The sequence below is a fragment of the Marmota marmota genome, unplaced genomic scaffold (genome assembly GCF_001458135.2).
Source record: "Marmota marmota marmota unplaced genomic scaffold, marMar, whole genome shotgun sequence".
Taxonomy (NCBI): Eukaryota; Metazoa; Chordata; class Mammalia; order Rodentia; family Sciuridae; genus Marmota; species Marmota marmota.
Window position 1 is genome coordinate 230,485 of NW_026005734.1, and position 11,313 is coordinate 241,797.

The 11,313-nt window shown below is 49.4% G+C and overlaps 1 gene segment (V, D, J or C); it reads left to right on the top strand.

Moving 5' to 3' along the window:
• The first annotated feature begins 275 nt into the window (after positions 1-275).
• Positions 276-10,305, top strand: LOC125614672. The segment is given in 3 exon segments: positions 276-383; positions 488-790; positions 10,256-10,305. Coding segments are annotated over 3 exon segments (384 nt in total).
• The last annotated feature ends 1,008 nt before the right edge of the window (positions 10,306-11,313 follow it).

Here is an 11,313-nt window from a genome sequence, read left to right on the forward strand (position 1 = left end):
AATCTGGCTTCAGAATTAACCTAGATATGTGCATCATGTGATTTTGTGCATGTATAAAATGAATAAAGTTAATGGATGATTAGATCAAAAAGAAGAAGTTCTATCTTCCTAAATGCTCCTCAGTCCACCATGCTACCTATGACACTACCCTGGGCTCTCAGAGATGCTCTACCTGGGCCTCCACCCAGAGCTGCTATATAGCAGGAGCACATGCAAATAGGGCCTCCCTCTGCTCATGAAAACCAGCCCACCTGACCCTGCAGCTCTGCACAGGAGCCCAGCCCTGGACTCCCAGCTCAGCCCACTCAGTGATCAAGACTGAACACAGCTGCTCACCATGGAGAGTGTGCTCAGCTGGGTTTTCCTGGTGGCTGTTTTCAAAGGTAATGAATGGAGAACCAGAGACCCTGAGTGTGTGAGTGGACAGGAGTGAGAGGAAGAATGGATGAGTGACAGTGTCCTGACCAGGCTGCCTCTGTGTTTGCAGGTATCCAGTGTGAGGTGCAGCTGGTGGAGTCTGGGGGAGGCCTGGTGCAGCCTGGGGGTTCTTTGCGACTCTCCTGTGCAGCCTCTGGATTCACCTTCAGTGATTACTACATGCACTGGGTCCGCCAGGCTCCAGGGAAGGGGCTGGAGTGGGTTGCTCTTATAAGAAACAAAGCTAATAGTTACAGCACAGCATACGCTGCGTCTGTAAAAGACCGATTCACCATCTCCAGAGACAACTCCAAGAACACTCTGTACCTGCAAATGAGCAGTCTGAGAACTGAGGACACAGCCACCTATTACTGTGCTAGAGACACAGTGAGGGGACCTCAGTGTGAGCCCAGACACAAACCTCCCTGCAGGGTGCCCAAGGCCAGCAGGGGGCGCTCAGCACACAGGGAGCTCAGGTCAGCCCAGGAGCAGGTGCAGAGGGGGTGGGGCAGATTTCCTCCCTCTGGGGGCCTCTCCTCTCCATGTACCAGCTTTCTAGGAGAGCTCTCTGGACATATTTTTGCTACTAATCTCTTATGTCTCTGAAGAGAACAATTTGGGTTAATTTGTACTTTCTTTTTTCATTGTTGCACCATAATTATAAATGATATTGCATTTCAATTGGACACAGCTACACAATCATGGGACATAATTTCTCCATTTCTGTCCCCTGCCATCTCCCTTTCCCTTCCCTCCTGACCCTTTTTCCCTTTCTTTTTTCAACAGATCTTTTCTATACTTTGGTTTCATTAGTGCCTCTTAGAGCACATAAAGGGGACATCCACTGTGCCATCCTCACACAGGACACAGGAATGCTTCGTCAGTGTCATTCCACTGCTCGTCCCATTTCTGTCCCCCAACCTCACCCTTGACCCCCTTCCTCTCCTCCTGCTCCCTCTTCTGTTTCCAGGGGACTCCTCCGAGGACTTTTCCCCTTCAGTGATCTGAAATTCGCATTTGAGATTAAACACTTGACATTTCACCCTCTTGATCTGGCTGAATAAACTTGATATTCTCCAGTTCCATCCATTGACCATCAAATGCCATATTTCCACTCTTCTTGTGGCTGAGTGAAACACTGTTCTGTGTATACACCACCTTCCCTTTATCCACTCATCTGTTGATGGACATCTGGGAAAATTATGTAATATGGCTGTTTTCAGGCCCACTGGTATAAACACTGATGTGGCTAGATAGCTGTGCTGGGCTGATCTTGGGTCTTTTGGATAAATACCGAGGAGGGTAACTGTATCACATCATGGCTCCATTCCAGGTCTTCATGAAATGTCCATTCTGCTTTCTAGAAGAATAGCACTAATTTGAAGTCCCAGCAATAACACATCCGTACACCTCTTTCCCACATCTTTGCTGACATTTGTTATTATCTGTGTTCTTGATGATCGCCTTCTGATTGGACTGAGATGAATTCGCAATGCAGTTTCAATTTGCATTTCCTGATTTCTAGGACTATTGACAATGTTCTCCTATATTTGTTGGCCATTTAGATTTCCTCTCTTGAGGAATGTCCCTTTAGGCCTTTCCCATTAATTTATTGGGCTATTTGGTATGGTCATTAAGTGATTTGGGTTCTTCATATTAGTGCCCTATCTGGGGAGGAGGTGACAATGAGGTCCCAAGGTTCTCTCCTCACACTGTGGCTACATTCCATTACTGTGCTGAAGGCTTTAATTTGATACTGTGCTGTTTAATGATTCCTTGTTTTGATCCTTGCACTTTAGTAACCTGGTTGAGGAAGTTGGTGTCTGTGTCAGTACAGAGGAGGGTTGGTGCAATATTTGATTCTAGCCCTTGCAGAGTGCCTAGTCTAATTCTTCAATTTCTGATCAACTTTGAGATGACTTTTGTATGATGAAAGATAGTGATCTATTGTATCCTTTTTCATATTGGGATATTCAATTTTCTCAGCTCTGTTGGTTGGAAACACTGTCATGTCTCCAACAAAATTTTGGAAACTCTGTCAAGTGCCAAATAACTGCACTTATGTTGGCTTGTCTCTGTACCTTCTATTCCATTGGTCTTCATGTCTACTTTGTGGTCAGTGCCTGCTGGTTTTGTTACTGCAGCTCTGTCAAATCATTTGAGGTCAGATATTTTCAAAACTTCAGGTTCAATCTTCCTGCTTAGAATTACTTTGGCTATTTTGTGTTTTTAATTTCTCCACACAAATATCAGGATTCTTTTTTTCTGGTTGTTTGAAGAATGTATTTGGTATTTGTTGGAGATTTCATTGAATCTCTGTGACATTTTTGGTAGTTTGGCCATTTGATAATAATCATTCTGACAATAGCAGAAATTGGCAGTTCTTTCCATTTCTAAGGTCTTCAGTTTTGTTTCCTTTGTAGAGATTTTTCACCTCCTTTGTTGATTTCTTTCCAACTACTTTTAAAGTTATTTAGAATGGGAACATTTTCTTGATTTCTTTCTCAGCAGACCTGATTTAGAAGTATTTGAAAGTGGTTTATTTATGGATGCATGATGTGTTTACCTACATTGCTAAAGTTATTTTTTATCAGATCTAGAAGCATTCTGATGGAGATATTGGTTCTTCTAGACATTGGATCACACCGCCTGCAAGCAGCTTATTCAGACTTTGATCTTTCCTCTGTAACCCTTTAATTTCCTTCTCTGGCCTGATTGCTCTGACTGAAGATTGTAGGGACTGTGTATGCAATGCACACTATCAAAGACACAAGGACATGGTTCCTATAAAACATAAAGAAGATGGAGAAACCATTGGCACACTATAGAACATAAAATACAGAAGCTAAAAATTAACAAAGTTAGATGCAACAGAAGATATGCCTACAAGCTCTTCTGAAATGCAGAAAAAAATTGCAAACTGTTTTTTAAAAATATCCTGCAGGTGCTGGGATGGTGGCTCAGAGGTAGAGTGCTCCTGTAGCATGCATGAGGCACTGGGTTCCATCCTCAGCACCACATTAAAAAAATAAAATAAAATAAAGATATGTGTTCACCTATAACTAAAAAATAAATAAATATAAAAAATCCTCCAGTAAACTAGAAAAACTTGAATATATTTAAAAAATTCTAAACATAATGAAACTTGCTGAAATTGAAGCAAAATAATGTAAAAATTTAAATAGAAAAACTTCAAGCAATGAAGTTTAAAAGCCATTAAAGTCTTTCCAAGAGTGAAAAGCCCAGAAGCAGATTCTCAGTTGACTCTAAGAGAACTTTAAAGAAGTGATAGGAAGAGATAAGACAATTCCTTATATTATTTCTTGAAATGTAAAAAGAGAAAACACTGAATCAATTATTCTGTGAAGTCAGTTACTCCCTGACCCAAAGCCAAATAAAACACATTCAGGAAAGAAGATTTCAGACCAATAACATTGATGAACATAGAGGTGAGGTTCCTGGGCACAGGAATATGGACACAGCATTGAAGGACACATGAGAAGGTGGCCATGATCAGGTGGGTTTCTCCACAGGGTGGGAGGTTGGCTCAAAATATACAGATTAGTAATATCAATATGTGGTTCACCACATAAACAGAGGTGAGGACAAGGGTCACACCATCACATCAACAGGTACAGGAAAAGCATTTGAGGAGGCCAGCACCCCTCATGTTTAAAGGACTGGAGAAGCTAGACATCCAACGGCCTGACCTCAACCTCGTAAAGGCTGCATGTGACAAACCCAAGGCCACCACCATACTGAAGTGAGACATCCTGGAAACTGTTCCTCTCAGCTCAGGACAGGACTCTCCCACTCTGATTCCCTGGGGTCCCTGCACTGCACACTTGGATGCAGGAGCATTTTCACATGAATCAAATGCACAGAAGCATCATTGAGGCTGAAGTGACTGCTCTGTGTTCACCAGGGTCAGAGGCTGAGGAAGCTCAGAGGACACAGATGAGTCTTTTCCCATCAACTCAGAGAAGGGACATCACTGGGATTTCCTCATTAGGGCCAGTCCAGGGTGGGTGACCAGGACACCAGGACACCTGGTGAACCTCAGGCTCATGATCCTTCTGGTTCCCAAGGACTCCCTGAGACTCAGCACTGGTCCTCTGGCACTTTTGCTGCTTGTAACTGGAAGGTGAGGGCCTGAGGATCAGGTGAGGTTCCTGCAGGGGGACAGCCAGCCAGGCTGGCTCACCATAGCAGCTGAGCACTAGTGAGTGGCAGGGGGCTCTCTGACCACCCCACTCAGTAAGCCCTGTCCTCACCAAGGTCTGCCCACCCCAGACCTGGCACCTGAGAACAGGAGCCTGACTGCCAAAGTCCTGCCTAAGATTCCAGGTGGCCCTGCCCTGAATTGTCCACAGCAGTCCTGGGAGGGGCAGAGGGTGACTTGATGGGCATCCAGGGAGGGACTCTGATGATCCTTGTTCCAGGAGCTGCTGAAAGGGTGACTCAGATGTCCTCCATTGCTGCCCTGCTGGACTCTGGCCCAGAAAACAGCCACCACCATGACCAGCACAGCCAAGAGTTCTCTGCTGTGGAAGCCCTCACCAGGGCAATCAGGACACAGTCTAGGGGACTCCAGACCCCAGGGGCCATTAGGGTCAGTCAAGTCCTCTCCTTGGTGCTGTGGCCATAGCCTCACTCCTAATCAATCCTCCTGAACCAATTTGCTGTTTCTATTTGTACAACTGCCAGGGAAGTGAACAGGACTTACCTGCTTCCACTCTTAAGTGGAGGCCAGACGTAGGGCACACATGGCCCCATCCATGTCAATACATCAGAAGGACAGAGAGTAACAGGTCCCCAAATAGAGCCAGCAGGGACCCCCATCACTTGTCCATGTTGACAAGGGTCATCCTCCTTCCTGGTCATCCTCAGCACTTGGAAGAGGCCCAGGCCCTCACCATGACCTCTGGCCCATGAAGCAGGAGCAGGGCTGCTGGCCCCACAGCTGTGGCTGTGTCCTCTGACTCTCTCCTGTGGTATTCATAACTGTGGGTGCATTGGAGGGAAACAGAGCACTGGAGTTGGTTTCCATAGTGATTCAGACCTGGATCAGGACCCCATTTCTGTGGGCAGCCCTTCCCCTTCCTGCCCTTCTCCCTCCCTGCTCCCCTCCTGGGCTCTGTGGTCTTTCTTCTATGTGTTGCACATGTCTGAGTTGGAGGTTCAGGGATGTTCATGAAGGTGGAGTTCACTGTGCTCCTTCACATCAGCTCACAGCACAGATGGTGAGTTCCCTTCTGCTCTCCTCCCTTCACCCCTCTGCCCACCCGCAGGCCCTTCCTGGACCCACTGATCTCCTTCTCTGTCCACATCACCTCCTCTCCTCTCCCTCTCCTCCAGCTTCCTCAATTGGGAGAGAAGATGGGCCCTTGGCTTCTGCGTCTGGCCTCCTTCATCAGCTTCATGGTCCCAGTTCCACCTGTTTCCCAGCAAATGCTGTCACTCCATTGTCTTCCTGGCTGAAGACCCACTGTGCACACACTCCAAGCTTTCTTCATCTACACCAGCCCCTGTAGGGTGCAGCCCGTCACAGCTTCTGCTGGAAAGTTGACCATTTCGTCTTCTTCATGAAGAGCCAGTGTTGCTTCTCTCCTGGGAAATCCTTCAAGTCCTTGTTTTCCCATGAAATCATAAGGCCCAGGAGATGCCAGCCCTGGCAGATGCCCACAGACCTTCCCTGGACAAGGGCATAACCACCTGGGCATTGCTAGGATGGTTCAGGGGATTCCTAGACAACTGCCCAATCCCTGCATTACAAGTTAATTTATCCCCATGTTGAACCTGTCCCAGTGGATAATATCTCACCTGTTCCTCCATTTCTATGTTGGCCCATACACCAGGGGACAAAATCTGACAGGTTCCTCCATCCACATACTCTCTCATCCCAGTTGATTCTTTGTGACCTGTTACCCCACCCCATGCTCACTCTATCTCAAGTGGATAATATATAACATATTGCTGCCTCTGCAAGATAAACCTGTCCACAGAGCTTGATATCAGAGCTGTCACACCATCTGACACTTGACTGTCCCCAGTGGATAATATCTGACCTGTCCCTCCATCCCCGTGCTGGTAAGTACACAGTAGATGACACCTGACCTGTTACCCCATGCTGGCCTGTACCCAGTGAATATTATCTGAACACTTACTCCTTCCCCACGCTGGTCCTGTCCCCAGTGGATACTCTCTGGCCTCATAACCCATATACACACTGGCCCTGTCCCCAGTAGATACTATCTGATGTATTACTTGATCCCCAAGCTTGCCTTTCTACAGTGGGTAATCCCTTCTCTGTTACAGCATCCCCATTTGGCCTGTCCAAGTGGATAACAACTACATGAATAAAACTAACCCTACCTAATTCACTTAGAGTGGCATTGTCTGTCCTTAATAATTCATATGCTCCTCTGGTGAAGCCATCTGCCTTGGCCTTGTCTTTCCTGGGTTTGGACTCATGATGTGACCTGGGTGTCTGTCCCTGCTCTGCTCAGGCTGTCTGCTGTTCCTAAGTTCAGCTGGGCAGGGTGCACAGTTCTGGAAATACATGCATCTGCTCCTGCATGTCATTGGGGAAGTATAAACAGGTGGCCTCATGACCAGTTGTATTCCTAAGGGCTCAGAAACTCCTGGTTGAGCAGGTGTTATGTCTTTCATTCTCTCCCCTCTGTGTCACCCATAACATAAATAATTCTTTCCTAAATTGTGGCTGAAGAGTCCCACGGGCTCCTTCTTCTTTCCACCTGAGGAGTGCATTCACTGCACCTTGGTCAGGTGTTCCTGAAGCAGCTGGGCCTCCCAGTCCTGGGGGCTGCATGGTGCTGGGGCCACTCTGGCAGCCTGGACAGCTGAGGGGCTGCTGGCAGAGCAGCAGAGGTGCAGCCCATCTGTCCCCAAGGGCTGCCTGGGGTGGCCCCCAGCAGGCCCAGGTCAGCAGTGCAGCAGGCCCCATGAGTGCAGAGGTGGCTGTCAGATTAGAGGACAGCACAGGGCAGGCAGCACCTGGGGACAAGGGCGAGATGCTCTCAGCACCCAGGGCTGGCTTTGCACCTCCACAGGGACTCTGTGCAGTGGCTGCTCAGGGCCTGCTCAGCTGCCCTGGGGACCTTGTTAGGGGGTTACAGGTTCGTGCAATGCCACCTGGGGTCCTGGGAAAGGTGTGTGGCCCTTAGAGCTGGCCCTGCTCTCAGCATGCCCTGCCACTCAGGGAGGGCACAAGGCTCTTCCCTCCCTTGTACAAGTGTGGACTTATGGCCAGCTGTGTCCTGTGTCTGCAGGTGGATGGACAGTTCCTCCCTGACCAGCACACAGCTGGGTAGGGAGGCTGAAGGGAGCAGCCAGCCAGCTGCTTCCCAGGACCCTGGTGGGGTCCCTGCATGGCTCTGTGCAGTGGAGCCTGGTGTGGAGCCCAGGCTGGCTCTGCTCTGTCCCCACCACTGCTGGGGCCTGTTTCCCAGAAGTTCCCAAACTGTGCTGAGGTCTGGGGGCTCAGTGGCTCCAGCAGCACAGGTGCCCCCTGTCAGGGGTGAAGGATGATTGACAGCTGCTTGTGTGGCAGGGGCAGAGGCAGCACCTGCACAAGGGGCCCCACTGAGAGTGGCCTCCACAGAGGTCCTGCGTGTCACCCATGTGCTCTGTGTGGTGGGGCAGGATGAGCCCTCCCTCCCTCCACAGTGCTCTGTCCTGCACCAGTGGCCATAGACTGACCCAGGCCTATGGGCAGGTGAAGAGCAGGGCCTCTGCAGCTCCCTCATCCACTAAGGCAGCCTCCAGGGACCTGGCCGTGTAAACTAAAGTGCAAATTTCACATGTGCTGAGTGTGTGGACGTTTTGGTTCAAGAACACGCAAACACACAGCAAGCATCCTTTGTAAACATCTAGAAAGTAACTGGATTACAGGTTTACATTTGAAGCACAAGTCCTCAGCTTTTCAGATAAAAGCAATAAATTTTTGATGGTTCAGTCTGACAGCGAACTTTCAGGTGTACGTCAAGATACAGAGGATGGGTCCCTGAAATTAATGTCTAACCTGCCTGAGCTTGGGCCACTCAGAGGTGAGGGAGAACGTGGATGCCCTGGTTCTCCCAGTGGGCCCTGGGTGCTCAGGTCATGGCCTGTCCAGCTCTGTGCTTCATAGCACCAAGGTGAGCCCAGCCAGTGTGCCTGCTCCCCTGCCATAGGGCTTGTCCCCTTGGTCCTGGGCACAGGCAAGGCTTCTCCTGCTGTCCTGAGCTTTAGGACTTGGAGAGGCTCTTCTGCAGACTTGGATGTTCACCTCACAGGGCAGTATGACTGGGCACAGTGTGCATGACACCAACAACTGTCATGGGAAACATTCACCTACCACAGGACCTTAGTGTTGGATCTTACTTGCCACAGATGACTAGTTTTATTATGTAGTCACAGCAGCTGTGGCTCAGTGTGTCCAGGGGCAGTGGGGGCCTCTGTGGCTGCCCCTACAGAGGTCCAGTGCATGCATAGAGATGGTGTCCATGTGCTTCTCACAGTGACAGGGACAGAGTCCAAGATCTGTGGGGCATGGCAGCATGACACAGTCCTCAGAAAACACAGAAACCCCAAGGACAGGAAAGGAGCCCTGCAGGAGGGAGTCCCTGCAGAGGCCTCCACAAGGTCATCCTCAAAGGACTGAGGCCCTAGGGACACTGCAGTGCCTCCAAGGAGGAGTGCAGAATGCAGCCAAGGACATGGCCAACTCATACTGTGCAGAGTCACTCGGGACCTCAGTGTGAGCCAGACTCAAACCTCCCTCAGGAGGCACCTGTGGCCAGCAGAGGGCGCTCAGGAGTAAGGAGTTGCTGATTGGGTAGTGGATTTTTTCCAGTTGTGGTTCTCATTTTTCTGTAAACGTGACACACTTCCTGAGAAAGGCCTCCACAGTTATGCCTCTGGGCCTTCAATAGATGTTTATCAATTTAAAAAATAATGATTAACTGGGATGGATTGAAAAGGGTTGGTGGCATAACCTTGAATTCCTTAGTCCTCAAATGAATATTCAGAGAGCAATATCTTCATGTCTCATGTCCCTAAATTCTAAATTCATAAAGGTCCCTGAACATACAATATATTTCCTCAAAGATTAATTTGAAATCATTAAATTTGCAATTATTGGCATTGCTAGCCAGAGATTAATTGATGGCCCAGAACATCTGGGCCACTTTGCACAACCACACAGAGACCCACAGTTTCATGTGCAAGCTCCGACCCTCAGGCTCGAGCACCCCAGGAGCTGGCCCAGGAGATGTGGCTGCTGTCGCTGTTGCTGGCTCTATTCTGCAGTGAGCTTCCAGGAGGAACACCTGCTGCCTTTCCCTCAGGCCTGGCCTTCCCTGGAGGACACATCCACATTCTCTCCCCACAGTCACTCCCTGTTCCTGGGTAATTCTTCTTCCATCCAACACATCAACATAGTCCTGCCCATGACAGCTTCTCATCCTCTGTGCCCTGCGTCTGTGTGGACACAGGAAGTTCGTTCTGCACGCTCCACATGCAGACCACGGGCTTGGCAGACATGGTGCTGCTGGACAGCAAAAGCCTGGACACAACTTGCCCCTCCCTGCACATGAGCCTCTCACACAGTCAGTTATTTCAATGGGATCTTTATGTCAATATGAAATGAGGAGATTAAATCCCTGGAAACTGACCAGGTGGAAGGATTACCAGGACCAGGAATTCGCTGTCATGGTTCACATATGAGGTGGCCCACAAGCTCACGTGTGAGACAAAGGAGAGAGGACCAGATTACCAGAGCTCAAACCCAAAGTGGATTAATCCACTAACATGGATTGACTTGCAGCCACTGTAGGCAGGAGAGGTGGGCTGGAATACTTGGATCACTGAGGTTTGCCTTTGGGGGACACTCTGTGCAGTTCACATGCTTCCTGGTGGCCATGTCCTGAGCTGGTATCCTCCTCCACGCCCTTCTGCCATGGTGTTCTCCCTCCCTGACCAGAGCTAATGACTTGCCACCATGCACTCCAACCTCCTAAGTCATGACCCAAAGAAAGCTTTTCCTCCTCTGTGTTCTCAGAATTTTGGTCAGGTGACAAAATGCTGTCAAATACTGATATATTTTAGGAGGTTTCCTTATGGCCACATCATACATCCACTACATTTTTCTTATTTTCATGAACACTTTGTGCTGAATGGTGAAAGCAAACTGAAGCCCTGGAAGAGGTGAGGTGTTGAAGACCTCACACCTGGCACAGGTGAGGAGGGTAAGACTGTCACATGGAGGGCTCCAGGATCCCCAGGTCAGGAGGTGGGGTCATCTTAGGATTCCTCCTACTTAGATACCTGGAAGAACAGTTTTCTAATCAGGTGATTTGCTAGGACTTGGAAACTTCACTCAGGGGCTCACCTGGATTTGCAGGTGGTGAAAACATGGAGACCAGCAGGTCTTACCTGAGCCACCCCAGGACCAGGAGGTGGGTGCTGCAGGCTCAGTGTTTGCAGGGAGTTCATGGTCAACACCACAGGGAACAAGGAGAGGAGCCACATGTCTTATTAGTGTGCTGTGCTCACTCAGTTAGGCAGGAGGTCAATTCCTGAACCTCATCAGGAGGTCAGCAACTCCACCTGCCCTCTCAGTGACCCCACCTCACTAAAGACAGTGTCCACTGTTCTCTCCAAATGCTGGGCTGTGGGCAAGGCAGGTCTCACTGCAGGGATGCTGCACAGGGAAGGGACTGGGCCTCCTCCCTCACCCAGCCTGCCCTGCATGCCGTCCTGTCTGCTGTCAGCCTGGCTCTGCTGCTCTGGGGGACTCAGGGGCTCTCAGCCTCAGGCTGCAGCTGAGAGCTGCCTCTGCTCCCAGGACTCTCCCCTGGCCCAGCACCTCCATCCTGTCCTCTCCTGGTGGAG